This window comes from Dama dama, chromosome 5 (genome assembly GCF_033118175.1).
Source record: "Dama dama isolate Ldn47 chromosome 5, ASM3311817v1, whole genome shotgun sequence".
NCBI classification, from domain to species: Eukaryota; Metazoa; Chordata; class Mammalia; order Artiodactyla; family Cervidae; genus Dama; species Dama dama.
Genome location: NC_083685.1, coordinates 91,552,705 through 91,577,970, shown reverse-complemented (window position 1 = coordinate 91,577,970; position 25,266 = coordinate 91,552,705). Strand labels below are relative to the sequence as shown.

The following is a 25,266-nucleotide window of genomic DNA, read 5'->3' as shown; positions in this document are numbered from 1 at the left end:
GTTCCCAGATGGAGGAACGACTGGCCACGGAAGTCAGTTTTTCAGAGCTCAGCAGGTAAGTGGTAAGACTTTGCCGTGTATAGAAAGTAGAGTGTCATGAAAATTAAAATTAAAAACAAGTCAAGTGGGGGAAATTCATTTTGAAAAGTTGCTGTCTTAATGGGGCAGGAGGGAGAGGGAGACAGCAGTCTTCCTTAAAAGGGTAGGATGAGGTCTTCCCAGAAGCTCACAGTCTCAGTTTTTATTAAGTACCTATAGTGGATAGTGCTTGAGAAAACTCTATTAATGACCAGATTCTGAGATCACTGTTAAGAGTGCTGTGATAGAAATCTTACTGGAAAAAATTTTAAATGACAAAAGAATCAATATTAGTTCTAATATCATCTTACTGAAAAATTGATGCAAGCTTGCCAGCTTGAACCTGGCAGGAAAGAAACTTGCTCCTGTCAGGACAGGCCTGGGATGGGGAGGAGCAGAGCCAGCCCCCAAGTGTCACAGGTACGTTCCAGCTCTTGAAGGTTAATATTTGTGTAAAGAGAACAAAACTCCAAGTTGCTAAGGCCCATGGAGTGGTTAGGGACCAGAAAGGATTAACAGTGGCCTCTTTTTATTTTTATTTTCTGGCCACACAGCATGTGGGATCATAGCTCCCCAAGCGGGAATTTAACCTGTGCCCCCCCCCCCCGGCCCCCGACATTGGAAGCACAGAGTCTTAACCACTAGACAGCCAGGGAAGACCCAACAGCAATTTCTTTGATTTAAAAAAAAAAAATTTAATTTGAGGATAATTGTTTTAAAATGTTGTGTTGGTTTCTGCCATACAACAGCATGAATCAGCCATCAGTATACCTATGTCCCCTCCCTTTTGAATCTCCCTCCCACTCCTCACTCCATCCCACTCCTGTAGCTTGTCACAGAGCATTACGTTGAGGTCCCTGTGTTATACAACAACCTCCCACTAGCTATCTATTTTACATATGGCAATGTATATGTTTCAATGCTACTCTCTCAATTTGTCCCACCCTCTCCTCTGCCTTTAAGGAAGAAAATATTCACATTGGCATCAGAGTGGTTAAGAACATTGCCTTAGGAGTCCTGGGTTAGAATCTTCACCCTAATATTTACAGATGATATAATTTTACCAAATGTCAAGTTATATGATCTCTCCAGACCTTTAGAAATGACCTCAAAAAGATTGTTAGGGGCTTAACTGAGATTGAAACACTGAAATAAATGAATGTAAAGTGTTTAGCACCATGTCTGTTGCTTAGAAAACATTCCATGTGTGTTGCTACTATATTTTTAGTGGTCCTCTTGAAAGGAAGTAATAAATACATGTTTCTCCCAGATGGAAGCAGGGAGTATCTTTAGGCGAGGGATGACAGCAGCAAAAACGGAGAAGGAAGAAAAGAGAACTTCGTTACTTATTATTTTTAGCCTATACTAGGTCAAGAGGGAGGAGTGTTAAGACGGAGTGGAAGGAAGCAGGAAAACAGATGAATGTGGTTTAAGACTAGAAGCTATGTCAGAATTTAGTGCTTTCTAAGGCACAAACCATTTGAATCTATGGGATTTGGAAAGTCTCAAAAACCCTCTATTAGCAGAGAACAACTTTACCAAGAACGAGTCAAGAAAGACTTTCAAGATCAGAATTACTTTGTGCAATAGGGACTATCTGAGAAGAAAGTAAATTTCATTTCTCTTTGTGTTAAAATGACATTCTGACAGGAGAGGGTGAGATGTATGGAAAGAGTAACATGGAAACTTCTATTCCCATATGTAAAATAGATAGTCAACGGGAATTTGCTCTATGGCTCAGGAAACTCAAACAGGGGCTCTGTATCAATCTAAAGGGATGGGATGAGGAGGCAGATGAGAGGGGGATTCAAAAGGGAGGGGATATATGTATACCTATGGCTGATTCATGTTAAGGTTTCACAGAAAACAACAAAATTCTGTAAAGCAATTATCCTTCAATAAAAAAAATAAATAATTTATTTTAAAAAGACATTCTATCTAGGGAAGACTAGTTTTACCTTCCCCAGGGCTTGCTCTGTAGCTGCCCTTTCTCCCATAGCCTATTTCCTTGTGGTTTCCTTTTTTTTTTTGCTCTCTTAAAAAAAAAACCCTGAATACTAGAAGTACTTTGAACAGGATTGTTTAATTAAAAACTAGAAATAGTACCGTTATAACTGGAATGACTCATCTGGGACTTTTTATTTTAAATATATAATAGACAAGAGGAAGGTTCATAAGCTCAGTGTAGACCAAAGTGCAGAACCAACTCCTGCCTTTTTCCCCTGGCAGATTAGACTTAAATTCATTAAAGATGGCACAGAAGACCAGCAGCCTAATACAAAGGTGCAGATTTCTTCTCTTAATGATTCTATTTCTGCCACGTGTGATGACAAGTAAGTTAATATTCTTTGGGGCCTCTATTTAAATAAAGAAAATTTCAGATTATAAGATGATCAAGGGAATTGGGAAAAGAGAAAATCCAAACTGGAAAGATTATATAGATGGTATGGTTCAGAGTAGAGAAGTCAGATAAAATAGTGAAAAATTAAATGGAAAAATGTTTTTATGGTTCTAACAGTAGAAGACTGGTTGAAATATTTTCTTCTCTTCAGAGCCACAGCCAGAATTTTCCTACATTTTAGAATATTTCATTATTAATCATATTTGGGCTTCCCGGGTGGCTCAGCTGGTAAGAATCCACCTGCAAGGCGGGAGACCTGGATTCGATCCCTGGGTTGGGAAGATCCCCTGGAGAAGGGAACAGCTACACACTCCAGTATTCTGGTCTGGAGAAATCTATGGACTGTATACTCCATGGGGTCGCAAAGAGTCGGACACGACTGAGTGACTTTCACTTTCTTTTACTAATCTTATTTAAAATAAACCTCTGCTGTTTATTTGAGCATACCACTTACATGAAAATCTTTTCTGCATTTGTTCCCCACCCCAACATGAAAGAAACCTTTTCCTTCCTGATTTAAAAAGTAATAAACAGACATTGTAACATAAGTTAGGAAATATAGAGAAGAATAAAGAAAAGTAAAATCCCATCATTAAGAGATAACTACTCAACATTTTGCTGTGTATTCTTCCAGGTTTTATATATATGAAAGAGAGTATGTATGTATAAATGGGATAATTCCATACACATCGTTTTCTAACCCAGTGGTTCTCAAATTTCACTGCATATTAGAATCACCTGGAAACTTTTTAAGACCCCCCCCCCCCCCACCAATGCCCAGGTTACACTAATATTAATTAATCAGAATGTCTAGGGGTGGGAGCTAGGCAGATGATTCCCATGTGCAGCAACATGTGGTAACCATCATTTCAACCTTTTATTTTTTTTAATTAATAGCTCATTATCAATCTTTTCCTTGTAAAACCACATAGGTCAATATGGCTATTTTTAATTGTTGCAGAGCATTTCATTGTACCGATGTAACAGAATTTATTTAGCCAATTCTCTAATGATGGCCATTTAGATTGTTCACTCTATCTTAATAGTCTCTTCCTGCACCCCCAGGTTCTGTTTTAAGTGTGAATGGTAAAACTGAAAACTATATTCTGGACACTGAGCCTGGCCTCCAAGAGTCTCTGAAATGTGCTGTTCAAAACCACACCCGAGATGAAGAACTTCTCTGGTACCGTGAAGACGGGAGAGTGGATTTGAAGTCTGGAAACAAAATCAACTCCAGCTCTGTCTGTGTCTCGGGCATCAGTGAAAATGACAACGGCATCACCTTTACCTGCAAGTTGCGGAGGAATCAGTCGATGTCCATCTCAGTGGTGCTGAATGTCACTTGTGAGTGAGGGGAAAGAGACGGCTAATCAGTCTGTGCGGTCTGTACTACACTAAGTAGTAGATGCAGCTTCCTTCTGAAGAGTATGTGCGTGTAGATAAATATATTGGCTGCGCTGGTCTTTGTTGCAGTGCATGGGCTTTCTCTAGCTGCAGCGCATGCACTCTAGAGTGTGGGCTCAGTAGCTGCCGGCGCATGGGCTTTGTTTCCCCATGGCATGTGAGATCTTAGTTCCCTGATCAGGAATCAAACCTGCAGGAGTCCCCTGCTTTGGGAGGTGGATTCTCAACTGCTCAAACACCAGGGAAGACCCTAAGAGTATGCGTATTTTAACATTTGCTTGATACTGCCAAACTGCTCTATTTATCACCCCACAACAGCGCGGGAGGGTACATATTCCCCATACTGGCATGAGCCTGAGCATCCTCAAAATCTAAGAATCTGCCAGCCTGATTTGAAATTTTACTTTCATATTCTAAATTAAAAATGAGGGTGTTGACCTTTTCATAAATGCATTAGCTTTTCATGTCTCTTTCCTACGAAATGCCTGTTAATGTATTCTACCCATGTTTCTATTTGGTTATTTACCTTTTTCTTATTGATTTGTTTAAGGGCTTTGTATTGGATTGGCCAAAAGTTTCGTTTGGGTTTTTTGGTAAGATGTTGGCGAAACATTTTGGCCAATCCAATACATTAAGGAAATTAGCCATTTTTATTTTGAATTAATTACAAGTATTTCTTCTTTTTGCTATATTGAAATTTTAAATGTTTACATATTTAAAATTACCAATATTTTCCTTTGTGGTTTCTAGTGTTTGCATTCTACTTAGAAAAATATCCATTGCGGATCTTTTAGCATCACCTTAAACTCTCAAAGATGAAACTCTTTGATGGTTGGGTTACAGGTATTGGTAACCCATTGGTGGAACTATCTGAGGTTGGGGTCCTTTGAATATGTTCATGGAGGTGAGCATTTAGGTGGTTTGGGTGGAAAACTGGATCTATATGAGGCAGGTGTGGCTGGTGTGGTGAGGGGTGATGTGAGTAAGGGTAATAACATGGCATGGTCTGGTAGGAAAAGCTCTGGACTTGGAACCTGGTAATAAAAAGTCAAAGCCATCTGATCCCATGAGCTCAGCAAACTTTTCTGTGAAAAATTGATGCCATTGCTCCTGAGGTAAAAGGGTGGAGAAGATGACAAGAAATTCAGGTCCAGATTCTGCTGGCATCCTGAAGCTTTCAGAATGAATCACTTACATGTTCCTGGGCAAACGAGCTTTTATTTCCTATGAACATAGGAAATAAACTCTGATTTTTTTTTTTTTCGCCATGTAGTATCTTAGTTTCCTGGCCAGGGATCAAACCTGCTCCCCCTGTATTGGGAGCACAGTCTTAACCACTGGATTACCAGGGAAGTCCCAATAAGTGATTTTTAGTCCCAATTAATAAGTCCCAATGTGATTTTTAATAAGCTATCCCTTGGCAACTTTGTTAGAATCCAAGACTATCAGGGTTACCTTGGAGGTTTTGAAATCCTTATAAAATGACAGATGAGGAAACTGAGGCCCAGAATGAGAGCCCTAATCTGGAGATCACATCTGGGGCTGAGAACAGAACACAAAATCCCCAGTCTCCTAATCCAGTGCTCTTCCCATTGTACCTTCTAAATAGAGACACAATAGAAGTGCTGATAATATGATCCAGTGGCTTAAAGAAATGATTTTCAGTTTTCCAGCCTGATTCTGTATTTAATATTATCTCTATAATAACCTCTTAAATATCATTGTTGCACATATATAAAAAAAATTGGTCAGTGATTCATAGTGACAATAACTGACATAAACTCATCAATCAATAAATCAAAATGAAGTCATAAAGTGGCAAGAATATCATGCACAATCTTGAAGAAATATTATGGATTATTGTTCTAAATGGCAGACTGAGAACTAAATGGAAGCTTCATAATACACTATTTGGTGGGGAATGTTCAGAAGCTTCTTTTATGTGTTATTGCTGAATAAATTTAGACCACCTCTTTTGCAATATCCATCAAAATTTAAAGTGCGCCTGCCCTAACTCCCAGCAGATCTGCTTTGAGATGTTAACCCTGGAGAAATACATGCACATATGCACAAAAAAAACATAGGCAAGGATGATTACTGAGGCATTGTTTAGCATTTCAAAAATGAGAATAACCTGATGCCCAACAAAATAAAATGAGTAAAGAGTCAGATATTATACTCTAGCACTCTCAAAGCAATGGGCTAGAACTCTGTGGTTCAACATGAATATCTCTCAAAGTATGCAAGTTATTGACAGAATGAAGTCTTTTGTGTAAATCCTTCTCACCGTCCTAAACCAATACATTTCCTATGGGTATAACATATGTATTTTTAAAACAATATTTGAAAAAAAGTGATCTGCAAGTATTTACATTAAAACTCGTAGCACTGGGTATCTTTGGGGAGTCAGGAAGTGGCCAGGATGGAGTCAAGGAGGACCTTAACTTTATCTGAAATGTACTAATAATTTTAAAAGGGAACATGCATGTAGAGCTGATGTGCTGTAAAATTCATTTTAAATAGTTAAATAAAAAGGAACAACTAATAGGACCTGTCCATAAGTGGAACTGGTATAGTTGGCCATCATGTTCTCTATTCTCACAGCTTCCTACATAACATCCTTGTTGGACATGGATACAGAATTCAAGCACATTCCAAAGAGCAACAAAATGTCATTCTTCTGAGAGAGTTATTAATAACACAGCCTACTTAGGGTCTAATTATTCAGTGTGCAGATTATACTAGCTCCTTTTTTCCCTCATTCTCTGCCTCTATCTCTTTCCTACTGCCCACTTTTCATGCATTTTTTATTGGAGTATAATTGCTTTACAGTGTTATGTTAGTTTCTGCTGTACAGTGAAGTGAATTAGCTATATGTATACTTATATCCCCTCCTGTTTGGTCTTCCTCCCACCCCATCCTCTATCCCACCCCCCAGGTCATCACAGAGCACAGAGTTGAGCTCCTGGTGCCAAACAGCAGGTTCCCACCTGTTACCTATTTCACACATGGTAGTGTGTATCTGTCAATCCTAATCTCCCAGTTCATCCCACCCTCCTCTCCCCATCCTCTGTCCACATGTCCCTTCTCCACATCTTCATCTCTATTCCTGCCCTGAAAAGCTTTTGAACAGCAAAGGAACCCAGAAATGAGAAAAAAAAGACAACACTCAGAATATGAGTAAATATTTACAAATAAAGCAACTGACGATTAGTCTCCAAAATATACAAACAGCTCATAGAACTCAATATCAACAGAACAAACAGGCCAATCAAAAAATGCGGGGAACACCTAAACAGACATCTCTCTGAAGAAGACATACAAATGGCCAAGAGGCACATGAAAAAAAAGGTGTCCAACCTCACTAATTACTAGAGAAATGCAAATCAAAACTACAATGAGGTATCACCTCACACAGGTCAGAATGGCCATCATCAAAATATCCACAATGAATGCTAGAGAGGGTGTGGAGAAAAGGGAACCCGCTTGCACAGTTGATAGGAATGTAAATTGATACAGTCACTATGGAGAACATATGGAGTTTCCTTAAAAAAACTGAAAATAGAGCTACCATATGACCCAGCAATCCCACCACTTTTCATGCATTTTATTACTCTTCTGTACCTTGGCCAAAAAAACATGCAAGGGGCATGGAGAAGAGGGGAGACTCAGCTTGGCCATTTCTCCCTCTAGATTTTGAAAAACACTGGTTGGAGTAAGGGTTGGAATTATTTGGTGAAGAAAAAATGTGTTTGACACATGGGTCTACAGATGTCCTTATCATGAAGGGAATAAGAAGTTGCTTACAGGGAACTCCCTGGTTGGGAAGCTAAGATCCCACATGCCTTGTGGCCAAAAAACCAAAACATAAGACAGAAGCATTATTGTAACTGATTCAATAAAGACTTAAAAAAAAAAAGAAGTCGTTCACACAGAGGGATGAGAGGGGCTCAAGGTCACGCTCACCTTTCATGGATGCCAGAGTTGCCACAACTGGAGTGCCTTCTGAGAGAAGGACATTATTTCTGGAAGATCATTGTGGAAATGCAAATATGCATTGGTAAATCTGTGGTCAGGGCAAGTGTGATTACATACAATGCAAAAACAGAGGGTGTGGGGAGCCCTCAAACCACCCCACCTCTACCACCACCACAATAATAATAGTAACTAGCATTGCGGTAAAGTCTTCACAGGCATTCTGTCCTTTCATCTTCACAGCAACTCGTAAGGTGTTATCCCACTTTTTAGATGAGAAAACTAAGCAGTTACTTTACAGTTAAGAAGCTTTCTCTAGGTCACAGTAGGTAATGTAGGTAGTAGAATTGGGGCTCACTGTAGCGCCTGCTTTCTTAGTATTACACTGTTTTATACCAAAGTAACACAGATTGGTTTTTAATAGTAGTTCTCAGCAAAGTCTCAAGGCTTTGTAACACATGCTTCCATGTGTTACAAATCATCTACTTGACAGATACTCATGTTTATATACATTTGTTTCATGGTTTATCTTCCCCACCACATTAAAAGCTCTTTTAAGTTTGAAAATGGATGTATGCAACTTCCCTGGCCATCCAGTGGTAAAGACTCCGTGCTACCAATACAGAGATGCAGGTTTGATCCCTGGTCGGGGAACTAAGATCCCATATCCTGTGTGGTACGGCCAAAAAAGAAAAAGAGAATGGATGTATGTTATTTACCATTGTATTCCTGTTTCCTAGACCAGTACTTGGCATACGGTAGGCGCTCAATAAATGTTTGTAAAATGAATGAGATAGATGGAAGGAAGACCTTCAACAGTGACAATAATGCTTATCTGCTAAATAAACCTAAACGTTTCAATCTTGCAGTTCCTCCTCTCCTAAGTGGAAATGACTTCCAAACAGCTGAGGAAGGCAGTGATGTGAAGTTGGTTTGCAATGTGAAATCCAACCCCAGGGCTCAAATGATGTGGTATAGAGACAGTGGCATCTTGAATTTAGAGACCCATCACCGAATCCAACAGACAAGCGAGTATCTTCAACTGTCAATCACCAAAGTCAAGAAATCTGACAATGGGACTTACAGCTGTATTGCCAGTTCACTGATAGAAACAAAGACCAAGGACTTTCACCTTATTGTCAAAGGTAACTCTCCTGTTTATTTATTTACTGAAATATAGTTTATTTACAATACTATGTTAGTTTCAGGTGTAATGCATAGTGATTTAATATTTTTATAAATGATACTCCCTTTCACATTGTTACACAGAATATTATTATTATTTATTATATATTCTTTATATATAATATATATATGATTAAATGTATATTATTTCACAAATATTGCCACAGAACAATGGCTATGTTTTCCTGTGTTGGACAATGTGTGTGTGTGCTTCATCCTGTCTGACTCTTATGCGAACCCATGGACTGTAGTACACCAGGCTCCTTTGTCCACAGGATTTTCCCGGCAAGAATACTGAAGTGGGTTGCCATTTCCTCCTGCAGGGGATCTTCCCCACCCAGGGAGTCTCTGGCATCTCCTGCATTGGCAGGAGGATTCTTTACCACTGTGCCACCTGGGACGCCCCTGTTGTACAATATACCTTGTTGTTTACACAGTTTGTATCTCATAATCCTATACCTCTATCTTGCTTCTCCATTCTTCCCTCTCCTCACTGGTATCCACTAGCCTGTTTTCTACATCTGTGAGTCTGTTTCTGTTTTGTTTTATACATCCATTTATTTTTATTCCACATAAGAGCTAGCATACAGTACTTGTCTTTATCTGTCAAATGGACAGAGAGCATGATACTCTCTAGGTCCATCCACAAAGGTAACACTTTTTAAGTAATATCTATCATAGTACAAAGGGCTTCCCTGGTGGCTCAGACAGTAAAGAATCTACCTGCATTGCAGGAGATCCAGGTTCAATCCCTGGGCTGGAAATATCCCCTGGAGAAGGGAATGGCTACCTACTCCAGTTTCTTGCCTGGAGAATTCCATGGACAGAGGAGCCTGGTACAGTCCACGGGGTCAGAGAGGGTTGGACACGACTGAGCTACTAACACTTTCACAGCACAGTACAAAACTCAGATACTTGGTAAATATTTTTTTTTGTGACAACAAATAATGATGGCCATTATGATTAGAAGCTAGAATTTTCTTTGGAGAATTATCTCCACCCCAGGAATTCTAGTCCTTTCTTTTAGGGGAATTATTCCCATTCCAGATAGGATACAGCTTTTTGAGCAAAGGCTCTTTTCTAGAATCAAGTAGTAGAAGATAGATCTGCTTGGTTTTCTGGAGGAGTATTTCCGCGAATTTTCCTGGGCAACAAGCTTTGTAGGAATTGGACTTTTGAGTTAATAACTTAATAAGAAACAGGAGAGAAGTCATCAACACATAGAGAAAAAAAGATACTGACTAGATAAGAAAATGGATCTGTAAAATCACTCCTAACTCTGAAATGTACCCTATAGGCCAATCAGAAGAGGGAGAGGGGGAGAATGGCGGGAAATGGGTTCTTTCTCTTGGCTTCATGCTTTCTCTACCCAGGTTTATGACCTTTGCAACAACAAGGAACAAATAAAGTGCCAAGTGTCTCGCTGTCCTCATACTTCTCCTTCATACAGAAAGAGAAAGGCAAGATACTTGGTGGAGCAGGTGCATGAAATGCTCATGCACACATTTCCTGGTGTGGGGCCAGGATGCTAGAAGCAGTCAAACAAGTTGAGGCTCCTGTATCTTGAGAGAACATGATTCTCTTTGCCACCTGCCTCCCTGTGCCCCCTCGTTGTCTTTCTTGCCAGGCCTCAGGAAGCCAAATGAACCCCTGTTGGTCATGTAACCATAGGGATTCTTACCTGGCTACCAATAGAATGGATGATGAGGAGGAAGGGTTGCCAGTTGAATGCCCATCACTGTGATTACTGGCACGTTCAGTAATTTGTTCTGTGGAACAGTGACAGTATTCCCAGTGGCTATTTCCTTTAAAAACCAAACCCACAAACTCTTGATTAAAAAGGAATCATAATTGCTCCATGTCACATTAAACAGGCAGCTTGTGCAGCAAGCAGGATGCCAGCTTGGCAAATTAGTTTTCAGGTGGGCGGTATCCTGTTTTGGGTGGACCGCTTCCAAACCAACTGGCTTTTCTGATTTCTTGCTGCTTTATGACTTCCCCGGCTGTCGGGTGCCCAAGGAGCAGAAGTGCTCTGCTGCTAGTGCCCAGGCGAAACGCCAGGTTTGCCATGAGCTCGTCTAACTTCACGGTTCAGTGGGGGTAGTTTCTAAATGAGGCCATGCAAAGTGGGAAATGACATCACGGATCTTTTCTTGAGCACAAGACTTTAGCCACATGTTGAGATTATTTTACCATAATGAATATGGGCGGGGCTGGGGAGGGGGGGAATACCAGATCTGGTTATAAATAAGAGAGTGAAGGGAAGAGATGCAGTTACAGTTGCCAGACTCACTTTCAATAGAAACTTGGAATCCAGAGTGAGCCAGTGGGTCAGGCAGTTTGTTTCAGGTTTGTGTATGGAGTGAAATCTGTTATGTGTGGCTTCATGTTATTCAGCTTGGTAAAAACATTCCGATTGGTGGCTGATTTCTGATTTTTTTCCCCAATTGCCCCACCTCTGCCTCCCCTTCATTTTGACATCTTTCCTTGGCACTCACTACAAGGGCAGGGTGTCCCCCATAAGAGGTCTTTTAGTGTATCCCAGGGCTGGCTGTTACAGAGTCAGCGCTTTTAAGGAGTCCAGTTGGACAGAGCTTCTCCAGAGGGTTGATGCTACCATACCCTCATAAGGACAACTATTAGCAACAACCAAAAGGGAGCAAGAGCCAAAGATGCTTAATCTACTCTCTAAAATTATCCAGAACCAGAACTAGACACATAATAGGGAAGAAAACGATTAAAAGGTAAGTAGTAGGACTTCCTTGGTGGTCCAGTGGTTAAGACTCCATGCTTCCTCTGCAGGGGGCACGGGTTGGATACCTGGTTGGGGAACTGAAATCCCATGTGCATTGTGGCCAAAAAGTAAAATTAAATAAATAAATAAATTGGGCAAAGATATTTTTAAAATACTATTTAAAAATTAATAGTGTGTCATACAATTATGAAGGGATAAACCCCATTTCATAACCTTGAGGTATATAGGGCTTAGACTTTGAAATTAATCTAAAATCTTCTCTTCCCCTTGTTTCTTCCTTTTACCCCTCATGTATTGTACTATCTCGTGACTCTTTGTCCTTTACAAATACAATCTCAGTCTGTAGTTTTTGTTCCTTTAATGTCTGTCTCTCCTACTAGAACATGAGATCCTCAGAGACTGGATCCTTCCATGCCTGTTCTATTTTTTGCAGGGCTAAGAACAGCACCTAGTGCAGAGTCGTCATTTAGCAAAAATCTGTTGTTGGCACTCACTGCACAAACTCAATTATACAGTAAATAGCACACTCTTTATTTCCTATAAATTTCAAAAATTTTATCATAGCCACGATTGGAGCCCTTCTCCCTCCTAAGGTGGGCATCAGAATCCAGGAGCTTAGACAGAGTCATTTAAATAGCTTTGCTGACTTTAAGCATTCTTGCGTTTATAAGTTTCATCTCATATCATATCAACTATATTAAAATGAAGTAATAATTACACTTTTTTGCTCTAAAATTTTGAAAGGGCATTTAAAACTTGCATACATTTTGAATTTTATTATAAATTAGTTATTAATTTGGCTCTTGTGGTTTAAACATTACTATTATTTAACAGTTGGGTTATAGCTGAAGCAAAGTTACATTTTATAAATGCTTAAACATTTATTAAAGTCTTCCCAGGTGGCGCGGTGGTAAAGAATCGACCTGCCAGTGCAGGAGGCTCAAGAGACATGGGTTCAATCCCTGGATGTATTCTTGCCTGGAGAATCCCATGGACAGAGGAGACTGGTGGGTTACAGTCCATGGAATCACGAAGCGTTGAACATGACTGAACGGCTGAGCAACTGAGCACACACACATAGCACACAAATGTTTACTAGTTCTGATTAATTTTGCCACTTTGTTTTTACACTTAGGAGTCAATACTTTTTTTTTTTTTCAGGTCTCAAATATTTCATAAGCTCTTGGAGAGTATACAAACACAGGCACTGTACCTGTAATACAGAAGAGCTCTGAGTTTACCAGATGTTCAGAAAACAAAATAGGGAGTGGGCTTTCACTTGTAGGCAGCTGGTGCCCTAGCTCTAGTTAAAAGTAGACTCTCTGTTCTTCCATATCATGTAATGTGTGTGAGTGTGTGCCTACTTAGTTGTGTCTGACTCTTTGTGACCCCATGGACTGTAGCCCGTCAGGCTCCTCTGTCCATGGGATTCTCCAGGCAAAAATACTGGAGTGGGTGGCCATTTCCTACTCCAGGGGATCTTCCTGATCCAGGGATTGAACCCACATCTCTTGCATCTCCTGCATTGGCAGATGGATTCTTTACTACTGCACCACCCAGGAAACCCTAGAGAGAGATGAAAATATTTGCCAAGATTGGGAAGGCTGATGCTCAGAGTTCTTCCCTAGGGGCACCGTGCAGCTCCCCTCTATAATGTCTTGGTCCTGCTGGGGGCACCATCACAGCACAGCTACAAGGGTCTTGCTGCTCCTGGGACCCACAGACCTCTCTCTCCTTAGTCCATCAGATTCCTTACCTTTCCTCTTCTTGCTCTTAAAACCTCCTCTCTCTCTTTCTCCCTTAAGGAATTCTCACAATATCATTCGGGTTTTGCAAAAAACTGGAAAAAGCATTGATTTCAGCCTACTTCTGCTTTCTGCATGGCAAAAGTTATGGATCATGCACAAAAAGATCTGACTTTGGGGGAGTTACTCATGTTGATAATATGAATAATATAGATAATAAATTATATCCTTCCAAAAAGAAATGGATTCAAAACCTGTCTCTGCTAGTTACTAATTCTGTGATCTTGGACAAGCGTTCTAACCTCTCAAAGCCCCTGGTTCCTTGCCTGTAAAAAAAGATTATAATACATTTGGGAATTGTTTGGAAATTTAATTAAGAGGATGCAAAATGTTAAGTGCAAAGCACCGTGGCTGGAACATACTTGGAGTACATAAATTATAAGCATATAAATGTTACTTTCTTATTTCCTGTCTTTGCATTTCCAACAGATAAAGCCTCGACTGTACCAATAGAACCCATTATTGCTGCATGTGTTGTGGTCTTTCTGACCTTGGTCTTTGGACTGATTGCCAGAAGAAAAAGAATAATGAAGGTATCTGAGTATTTTAAGCTATGTGTATGTGTGCTAAGTTGCTTCAGTCGTGTCCAGCTCTCTGTGACCCCATGAACTGTAGCCCATCAGGCTCCTCCATCTATGGGATTCTCCAGGCAAGAATATTGGAGTGGATTGTAATGCTCTCTTCCAGGGGAATCTTCCCATAAGGTCATCTAAATAAAGGCAAAGAACTGGTGATATAACTGACTACAGTGTCAGGAACCATACTTGAACAGTCTGGTCTCTCTACCATGAGATCTCAATTGGAAGTGGCTCAAGGGAATAAAAGCTGTTCCTATATTAGGAGTACAACTTTACGAAGGATAGAAGTGCATACAGACCAGACCTGAATGAAAATAGTTGCGGTGTTAAAAGTAGGGGCTGATTTTTCTCTCTTTAAAATTTCTCTTGATTGTTGTTATGGTGCCTTGGTACAAGAAATAAATATAGAGGCACATCAGCTCTGGATTCAGAGATCTGTGTGAAAAAGATGGCACTTGCTGCTCACCTCTTGGGCACAGCGCACTGGAGTCTGAATTGCTGAATGGTTAACTTGTTGGTTAGAGTGATGCAGACTGCATAGGTTAAGGCTATGCCTTTGACTCCACCAGTCAATCCAGTCCCAAAGGAAGGCAGAGGTGGCCGAAAGTCTCTAAAAGGCCAGTGTGGAATTACATTTTCTTAGGTTAAATAAAAATGATAAATGTGATCAAAGAAATAAGACCTAGACCTGTGCAGAGTTGGCTGTTTTCCCAGCCACCTCTGCATTGGTGTGTACTTTTCTAGATAGAAGATTAACAGACGTTTGGGTTTCCTGTCCCTTGAGCCACCTCGAGGCATTCAAAATGTTTTTCCATTAGCCTCAGCACAGCAGCAAACTCATTGTCCCTTGTGTTTGCTTTCAGCTCTGCAGAAGGGATCAAGGCCCCCAGTGCAGAACAGCTTTGTAAGTACTCCGGGCTGGGCTCAATGATTTTCCACAAGCAGATGGACAGCAGTCGGTAGTGTGCATCATAAAACCCATAGCGGGCAAACTCCTCCAGAGACAGGAGGTGCTGGAAGGTGAAGCGGTCCAGAGGAGAAGAGAGGGTGGAGGAGAATCTGCCTTCACTCTAGAGGAAGACGGGTGAGGCGAGGTTGGAAGGTTGCTTAGAATGGAGAACACCTTTGATCTTTTTGTTTGTTTTTCATTTTCCTCTTTTATTATTGGACTATAATTGCTTTACAATGTTGTGTTAGTTTCTGCTGTATAATAAAGTGAACCAGCAATCTGCACACACATACATCCCCTTCCTCCTGAGCCTCCCTGCTTTTGGTCTCAAGCCTCCTCTCTCTTTAAGTAATTGCTGGCTAATGCATGTCCAACTGCCTTTTATTGCCAAACGGTGTAAGCTTCCTAGAGAGTTTAGCCTGAGGGAAGCCACCGTTGCCTTCTCCTCCACAAGCAGGTCAGAAGCCACATTCCTCATCCAAAATACTGCCTTCTCTTTGGAGCTTCCTTTAGTCTGTTAGCTCCAGCATACCTGAGATAGGCAGTGGATAGAAAGAACGGAGGCATTCTTTCCAAGACTATGAATTTTCAAATTTTAAAAAAATCACTAAGATAATAAATTTTCTAGAATTTTAGCAGTATTACTAGATGCCAAAATACAAGGAACTATATCAAAGTTTTGAGCAAATATAAATTAGAAATCTAGCATTCTATTCATCAACAGTATGATTTTGTTTTGATTTTTTTTCTTTAGTGCTTATGATCATCCTGATGATTAATTTCTTGATTCATTTCAGATGAGAAAACTGAGATGCCATCTATTACAGCAAGAGTTTTGCATCAGGACCACCTTGATTTATGTAGTCCCATCTGTATTTATTGCCATTATTAAATTCATTTCTGTCTAATTGTCAGAGGTTTTGAAGAAGTGTTTCATTAAGCACTTTAGCAGTAATTGTTATGACTAATTTGATATACTTGCAGAACACTTTCAGGAAGAAAGCTGTTAAGATTGAAAAGTAAGATTTTTTTAAAGTCTTCTCCTTGAAGGATATGTTAATTAATTGAAATTTGTCCTGAAAACTTTGGCAACCATTTACATTTATTGTGTATTTTTCTAGGTAGGAGATTAACAGACATTTGGGTTTCACGAATCAGTACACTACCAAAAAAACACAGGAGTTGGGCACAACATAGAGGGATCGATTTCTAAAGTTACCAAGGAAACACATAAGTAATATTAATTATATCTACCTTCACTGTCATTTCAAGAGAGAAATGTTCTAGGACTAAAAAAGGAATGATATAACCTCAGAGTATAAGATATTCCTTTAAATGAAAGAATTCAGTATTATAAAAAAAAAAAACTCAACATATGTCCTTATTTTTCTCATCTTATCGTGGTTGACAGTCACAAACTTTTGTGAAATTTATGTGGTGATGAAGTTGAAAACAGCAAGGGAAAGGGGCTGGCCAGAATGTTTGCTTCCCTAGTGTCCTTTGCCCTTTTTGCATAGATCCAGCAATATTTTTAATCAGCCTGTACTCTTTTCACATGTTGTTGTTTAGTTGCTAAGTTATGTCTGACTCTTTTGTGACCCTATAGACTGTAACCCACCAGGCTCTTCTGTCCATAGGATTTCCCAGGCAAAAATACTGGAGTGGGTTGCCATTTCCTTCTCCAGGGGATCTTTCCACCCAAGGATCAAACCTGCTCTCCTGCTTGGCAGGAGGATTCTTTACCCCTGAGCCACCTGAAAAGCCCCACTCTTCTCATATACCTCAGTTTAATTTATTTTTAAATTTGTGGCTGCATAGCACGTGGAATCTTACCACAGATTGAACCCACACCCCCTGCAATGGAAGCACAGATTCTTGACCACTGACCACCAGGGAAGTCCCTATCTCAGTTTAAAATTTCAGTTCTCATCATTTATCACTGACTTTCCCCACTTCCCTTCTCTCTTCATTTTTTTCCCCTTGAGCATCTCTGCTTCACTTTCCCACACAACTGGGGTGGGTTATGGGGAGAGGTAGGGCTTCCCAGGTAGCGCTAGTGGTAAAGATCCTGCCAGGCAATGCAGGAGACATTAGAGACACGAATTCAATCCCTGAGCCTGGAAGATCCCCTGGAGGAGGGATTGGCTACCCACTCCAGTATTCTGGCCTGGAGAATCCCATGGACAAAGGAACCTGGTGGGCTATAGTCCATAGAGTTGCAAAGAATAGGAGACGACTGAAGTGATGTAGTGCACACGCACGTGGTGAAAGCCAGCCCTGACCAGAAGCACCCTTGAGCTCTCTGCTGTGTTCTCACTCTTAGAAAAAACTATTTTGTCTAACGTTGCAGTAGCTAAATGTGCCACAGTGAAAGAGAGAGAGCTTCTGTCGGACAGTGACACAGAAGTAAAGAGAAGAAATGAGCAGAATGTATGAAATCTTCACAGTCTTGTTTCTAAGAAGAATAGATACATCCTCTTGTTAGGCTCCTCTTTGCTTCCTTGGAAACGTCAGCATGAGATGGGGAGAGAGACAGACACTGTTAAAGACTGTGGTACACAGATTTCTCCTTGAGGGCCCAGTAGGTTTTGTGGGGAGGCCCTCATTCAGGATTTCTCAAACTAGAATTTGGAAGCCCTGTGAAAATGCTGTAAGGATAAGTTAGGAGCATTGTGAAAAGTTGCAAGATTAGAGACTGGGCCTTTGGAAAATGAGGAAGTTGGATTAAGAGGAGAATTGAAATTAATTTTCATTTGAGCTTGAAAATTCTGCAATCCTCAAAAGATACATAGTTTAGTTAAATGTTTAAGGGAGTTAGCAAGTAAGACTGAGAATGTAATAGCTTTGCCCCGCCTAATAGATTTATGAATCAGCTTTGTACTAGGACATATAACAATCCTTGAGAATTACAGGTCATCAAGAAAGAGTTTCTTCACCCTTATTAAATACAGTGACCTTGTACATTAGCACAGACAGGGAACCTTAACTAGTTTTAACAGAGCAGAGCAATATTACAAATGGCCATTGCTTCTCATTTTGCCTTACAGTTTGGAGAAACACAGAGGTTGTATTAAAACTATGTGTATTATTTACAATCAAAATTTAGCCTAGAGCCTGTCTTAGAAAGACATGAATTTCTAGGACTCAGCAGAAACCCCATATGTAAATAAACTATACTTCAATTTAAAAAAATAATAAAAAAAAATTTAAAAAGGAAAAAAGTCCCATAAGTTTTCCCCAATGTTTTCTCTACCTACTATGAGATTCCTGAAATTCCAATTTCTCATCTGATTTTAATCCTTTGGACTATAAGCACCAGTGGAGAAGTGACAGAAAAATCCAGTCGTTCTCTTCTTAACTTTTTTATTAATAAGGACACCTTTCATAATTATTTATTTTTTTGGCCTCATGTTTTGAAAGAACTGACCTATCAAACAAATTTTATTTATTAAATAATAGTCACCTGTTTTCCCAATTTAAAAACCATTTATCAATGATATCTACTTGTCAGTCCAAGCTTCTTTTACAGCAACACAATTACCCAGTTGATGTAATTCCATTTAAAAGAAAATAAATCCCATACTATCATTAACCTCTGCAGCCTTTTAGGGGTTAACAATATAATCATTGTAATTAGGCTTTCTGAATCATTGAAAATAGCTTACAACTATTACCAAATAGCTAGCCAACTTCACCTTTGTCATCACCTTGTTTGTGACTACTTTCCTGAACCTTTAAGCCAGGGGTCATAAAGTCAAATTCTTGCAGGGGTCAAGCTGATTAATTGGTGAAGCAGGCTAGATGTAAAACAACAGGGAGTGGTGGAGACCGTGGCAAATAGCACGTCTATGTTTAAAAGAAGGCTAATCGTCACCACTGGGGACCGATCTTTTTCTTTAAGAGAAGTCAGAAATCTGGATTTTTATGTGTAATTCTCCTAATTTAAAAAGCTTTTTTTAAAATCATGCATGTCTAGGAGTAGAAGAATCCTCTCACCTCAATATATGTCACTCTCTGCTAGGGAAGTTATTACAACCTGGTATTGATTGGGTTTTCATTGTCTTGTGGAGATTCTTGTGAAACATCTCTCATAAATTTGACTTGCAGCCTGCTAGCCCCCAAAGCTCAAGCATGATCCCAAGGAACCAAGTCAGAGGATGGTTAGATATTTGTGGAGTAAATTAGCCAAGATGGCATGTTCAGTCTCTCTCACCCCACCTTTTGTAAATAATGACTATGTAACAGTTGAGCTCATTTGTAGCACTGTGCATGTGCCTCATGAAGTACTGGCTTGGGGTGGGCTACTTTTGTTCTGTAAACATATATAAGCACCATCTGAGAAGGCTTTGAGGCACTGAGGTTATGCTGTGCTATGATTGTGTCATGACCATGTTATGCAGCTACTCCTGCATCAAGTCTGTGTCCACTGGGTCAGCCACGAGAGGAGAGAGGTTGTGGTATGGCTGTTGTGGCAGCCAGGAGAGAATAAACATGTCTGCACTTCCTACAGACTTCCCTGATAGCTCAGTTGGTAAAGAATCCACCTGCAATGCAGGAGACCCCGGTTCGATTCCTGAGTCGGGAAGATCTGCTAGAGAAGAGATAAGTTGCCCTCTCCAGTATTCTTGGGCTTCCCTTGTGGCTCAGCTGGTAAAGAATCCACCTGCAATGCAGGAGACCTGGGTTGGGAAGATAGCCTGGAGAAGGGAATGGCAATCCACTCCAGTATTTTTGCCTGGAGAATCCCTTGGACAGGGGAGCGTGGTAGGCTATAGTCCATAGGGTCACAAGGAGTTGGACATGACTGAAGTGACTTAGCACACTTACCACGCAGTTCCTACGGCCCTTCATGTCTTCCTCCAGCCTCTAAGCTCGTGCTTTGCCTACCCTGGGTTCAACGAACAGTGTGCAGGGTATGAATAGCAAGACAATTGGTCACACGAACAAGATCAGCAATATAGTTAGTAGTACGGGAATACTTTATCAGAGATGTTGTGGATACATTGCAACAAAGCAAACATTGCAATAAAGTGAGTCATAATTTTTTTGGTTTCTTGGTGCATATAAAAGTTATGCTTACTCTTTACTGTGTAGTCTATTAAGTATGTAATAGCATTATGTCTAAAAACAATGTGCATACCTTAGTTTTAAAATACTTTATTGCTAAATAATGCTAACTGTCATCTAAGCTTTCGGTGAGTTATATTCCCTTGGCTGGTGAAAGGTCTTGCCTTGATGTTAACGGTTGCTGATAGGGTGGTCGTTGCCGAAGAGTTGGGATGGCTGTTAGCCATCTCTCAAAATAAGGCAGTAATGAACAATGAAATTTGCCACATCAATTTATACTTCCTTTCACAAATGACTTCTCTATAGCATACTGTTTGATAACATTTTACCTGCAGTAGAACTTCTTTCAAAATTGGAGTCAGAAGTCAGTATCCTCAAACTCTGCCACTGCTTCATCAACTAAGTTTACATAAAGTTCTAAATCCTTTCTTGTCATTTCAACAATCTTCAGAGCATCTTCACCAGGAGTAGTTTCCCTCCCAAGAAATCACTTTCTTTGCTCATCCTTAAGAAGCAATTCCTCACCTATGAAAGTTTTATCATGAGATTGCAGCAATTCATCACATCTTCAGGCTCCACTTCTAATTCTAGTTCTCTTGCTGTTTCCACCATATCTGCAGTCACTTCATCCACTGAAGTCTTGAACCCCTCAAAGTCATTCATAAGGGTTGGAATCAACTTCTTCCAAATTCCATTTATGTTGATGTTCTGACCTCTTCCCATGAATCATGAATGTTCTTATTGGTATCTGGAATGCTGAATCCTTTCCAGAAGGTTTTCAATTGATTTTGCTCAGATCCACCATAGGAAAAATTATCAATGGCAGTTACAGCCTTACGAAATGTATTTCTTAAATAATAAGATTTGAAAGTTGAAATGACTCCTTGATCCATGGGCTGCAAAATTGATATTGTTTTAGCAGTCATGAAAACTACATTAATCTCATTGTATGTTTCTATTAGAGCTCTTGGAGACCAAGTGCATTGTCAATGAGCGATTGTATTTTGAAAAGAATCTTTTTTTCTGAGCAGTAGGTATCAATTGTTGCTGTTCAGTCGCTAAGTCATGTCCGACTCTCTGCGACCCCATGGACTGCAGCACACCAGTCTTCCCTGTCCTTCACCTTCTCCCGGCGTTTGCCCACTCATGTCCATTGAGTCGGTGATGCCATCCAACCATCTTGTCCTCTACCACCTCCTTCTCCTTCTGTCATCAATCTTTCCCAGCATCAGGGTCTTTTCTAATGAGTCGTCTCTTCGCATCAGGTGACCAAAGTGTTGGAGCTTCAGCTTTAGCATCAGTCTTTCCAATGAGTATTCAGTGTTGATTTCCTTTAGGATTGACTGGTTTTGATCTTCCTTCTGTCCAATGGACTCTCAGGGGTCTTCTCCAGCACCTCAAGAGTCTTCTCAGGAGGCAGGTAAGGTGGCCTGGTATTCCCATCTCTTCAAAAATTCTCCACAGTTTGTTGTGGTAGGTATTGATAATGGGCTTCAATTATTCAGTAAATTGTGTTGTAAACAGATGTGTTATCATCCAGGCTTTCTTGTTCCATTTATAGGGCACAAGCTTTCAATCAATACCAAATAACTGGAAAACACTTCAGGTAAGATATTAATGGTGCAAAGACAGACACATGCCTCAGTGAGACAGACAGACTTTTATACTAACTAAACAGAGAGAGCAATGCTCTGTAGGCCTGTGCTTTTCTGAAGTAAAGATTATCTGTTTCTCACTGTTTATTTGTCTACTACTTTCCTGGTGCGAGATTTGATAGGTGAACTTTGAAATGTTGGCCCCAATAATGATTGTGCTAGTTCATAATCTTTATCAGATTGACAGTATAATCCCCCAAAGCGTTAGAAATATTTCCAAGCAATTTCTGATCTTTATTCTGCATTTCTGGGCATGTAATATGGTATTCTACATGATGTATTCTACATGTAAACATGGTTTCCATGCTTTTAATTAAAGTTTATGTTTAGATGATGATTTAGCATAATTCTTAAGGGCCCTAGGATTTGGAAAATGGTAGGTGAGCATATGGCTTCAACTGAAAGTCCTCAGCTGCATTAGCCCCTAACAAAGAGACTCAGCCTGTCCTTTGAAGCCAGGCATTGACTTTGGTTCTCTGGCTGTGGCATCTCCTTCCAAAGTAAGGCCGTTTTGTCTACACTGAAAATCTGTTGTTTAGTGTTTCCACCCTCATTCATTGCCTTAGCCGGATCGCCAGGATGTCTTGCTGCAGCTTCTACACCGCACCGCTGCTTCACCGTGCACTGTGATGTTATGGAGAGAGCGTCTTTCCTTAAACCTCATGGACCAATCTTAACTAGCTTTGACCTTTTCTTCTGCCGCTGCCTCACCTCTCTCAGCCTTCACCGAATTGAAGAGAGTTAGGGCCTTGCTGTGGATTAGGCTTGGGCTTAATTTTGTCTGAAATTTTCTGCTCATCTGATTTTTTATCCAGACCTCTCAAACTTCCCCCATTTCAGTGATAAGTCTGTTTGGCTTTCTTATCATTTGTGTGTTCACTGGAATAGCACTTCTCATTTCCTTCAGGATCTTTTGCATTTACAGCTTGGCTGTTTGGTACAAGAGGGCTAGCTGCCAGCCTATCTTGGTTTTGACATGCCTTCCTCACTAAGCTTCAAGTGAGAGCCATGCACCTCTTACTTTCCCTTGAACACTTCGAGGCCCTAGTAGGGTTATCAACAGTGTTTTTTCTTAGGGAATAGGGAAGGCTGAGGAGAGGGAGAGAAACAAGGGAAGAGCTGGTCAGTGGGGCAGTCAGAACACACACAATGATTGTCAACTGTTTGCCATCTCACATGGGCACAGTTCATGGCACTCCAAAACAATTACAAGAGTAATATCAAAGATCACTAATTGTAGGGAACTTCCTTGTGGTCTAGTAGCTAAGACTCTTTGCTCCTAATGCAAGGGGTCAGAGTTCAATCCCCAGTCGGGGAACTAGATCCTGCATGCAGCAACTGAGACCTGTTACAACCAAATAAATGCTTTTGTTTTTAATCACAGATCACCATAACAAATATAATAATAATGAAAAAGTTTGAAATATTGTGAGAATTACCCAAATGTGACACAGAAACATAAGTGAGTGAATGCGATTGGAAAAATGGTCCCATAGACTTGCTCAATGCAGGGATTCCACAAACCTTCCATTTGTAGAAGACACGATACCAGTGACAAGCAATGAGGCAAAGCGCAATGGAACAGCTGGGCTGAGGACTTCACCTGCATCGTTTGATCCTGTAAACAGCTCCATAAAGTAGTCATGATTGTCCCAACTTTGATGATGAGGACACTTGGGCTCAGACAGCTTAACTAACTTATAGAGAGAGACTAAGTTGGAATTCATACCAAACTGATCCAAAGCTTGGGGACTGGAGTAAATGAGAAGCTATCATTGGCGGGGCAAAGGTTGGAATAATAAAGACAAATCACCTCTCATAATTTGCCAAGAGTTATGTCAGCATCAATCCAACTTCTAATGATTTTGTTGAGTAAAGGGAATTTAAAACAATCTTAGTTGCAGAGCCTTTTGAAAATGTTACAACACTCCTTGAGATAATTTGAGATATCCTGTAGCATTGCAGAACTGGAGCTAGGAATTGCTGTCCTAAATATTTGCTCACCTTTTTGATGATGATAATAATCACCAAGTATTTCTTTTTGCCAGTGTTGTATAGATAATTTCCTGTTGTAGCAACAACCCTAACAGGTAGGTGTTGAAATCCCTGTTTTACAGATGAGGAAACCAAGGATTGGAGAAATAAAACAATATGCTCAAACTCACACAATTAGCATGGATTATAGTTGGGATTCAAACCCAAGACAGTTTGACCCCACAGTTCACGTTGTTTCCTCTGCAATGTACTGTCTTGGAGACAAAGGGTAAGGATAAAGGTATGAGGATGTGATTGAGAATATCTTACTGCTTTAGAAGTTTGGGGGTTGTGGCAAAGACATTCAAAATTCACTGAATATCCTTGTGCTCCTCACATTTCCCTACTTCCTTTCCATTGACTAGCCCACGTGACTAGTTCTAGTCAAGGGGTGATAGAATTAATGGTGTCACTTTTGGACCAAGCAAAGCAGAATGGATGCATATTCTGTCATATCTTTCTTCCTCTGACATGGCAACTGTGGGGAACACCTGTCAGTCTGGGATTCTGAATAATGACGTGGAACAGAGTTACCTGCTCATATGTAAGTGAGAGATAGACCCTTGTGTTAAACCACTAGTCTTTAGGTTAATTTGTTACTGCATCATAATTTAGCCTATTCTGACTAAAGCAGGTATTTTCATTGGCATAATTCAAATACAAAATTTCATTATATTAAGAATTTAGGGAAAGTTTGATCTAGTTTAGTGAAAAAATGCTTAATTTTAAGGGCAAGTTCATAATAATCCCATTCCTCCTACCAGGGACCCTGAGTCACATAAAATGCTGAATAACCTGCAACAAAATCATAATTTTCCCTTTGAATATACTTATATCTATTGAAAATGCATCTTTAAGGAAATAGGGCAGCAATAGTGCAAGTCAGAAAAAAATAATTTGTTTTATTTAAAAAGACAAATTATACTTAATCTCATGCCAGTGACTATAGAAAACAAAATCTGTAAATTAATGACAAATTCCTTAACCCAGATAACCTTTTATCAATAGCTTATTTCTGCAACATCAAAGTTCTTGGATAGCAAACATCATGGATAGTTTTACATATGTAGTACTGGAAAATATGAAGGCCACTACTCTGAATTTCCAAAAACCTGAGTTCTCAGAGAACTGTGTACATCTTAAGAAGAAATCAGAGATCTGGTGTTCCTGCCAACACATTCCTAAAGTATTACTGTGGAAACGCATGAATTATTTGTCTTTATATCTTCACTCAATCTTGGTTGTTTCAATGGTATCAGCCTATGTTTAAATTTAAGGTGTTAATAGCAGTCTCTTACATTTTCATGTTACCTTATAGTTTATAAAACATTTTACATATATCTTGTTAGATCCTCACAGCCACTCTGTGAAACACATAAT

General features: G+C 40.0%; 1 protein-coding gene across 3 annotated transcripts; it reads left to right on the top strand.

Moving 5' to 3' along the window:
* TMIGD1 (transmembrane and immunoglobulin domain containing 1) lies at positions 1-16,044 on the top strand. Of its 3 annotated transcripts, XM_061143001.1 has the most exons (7): positions 11-55; positions 2,308-2,411; positions 3,545-3,823; positions 8,728-9,003; positions 14,033-14,136; positions 15,045-15,085; positions 15,928-16,044. In XM_061143001.1, exons 2-7 carry the CDS (start codon positions 2,330-2,332, stop codon positions 15,929-15,931), a joined length of 786 nt encoding a protein of 261 aa, XP_060998984.1. In that variant the 5' UTR covers positions 11-55; positions 2,308-2,329; the 3' UTR covers positions 15,932-16,044. The 3 variants fall into 3 exon arrangements, with proteins under 3 accessions (XP_060998983.1, XP_060998985.1, XP_060998984.1); XM_061143002.1 differs by lacking the exon at positions 15,928-16,044 and having other exon boundaries at positions 9-55; positions 15,045-15,089; XM_061143000.1 differs by lacking the exons at positions 14,033-14,136; positions 15,045-15,085; positions 15,928-16,044 and adding an exon at positions 12,689-12,864 and having other exon boundaries at positions 1-55.
* Positions 16,045-25,266: the final 9,222 nt, after the last annotated feature.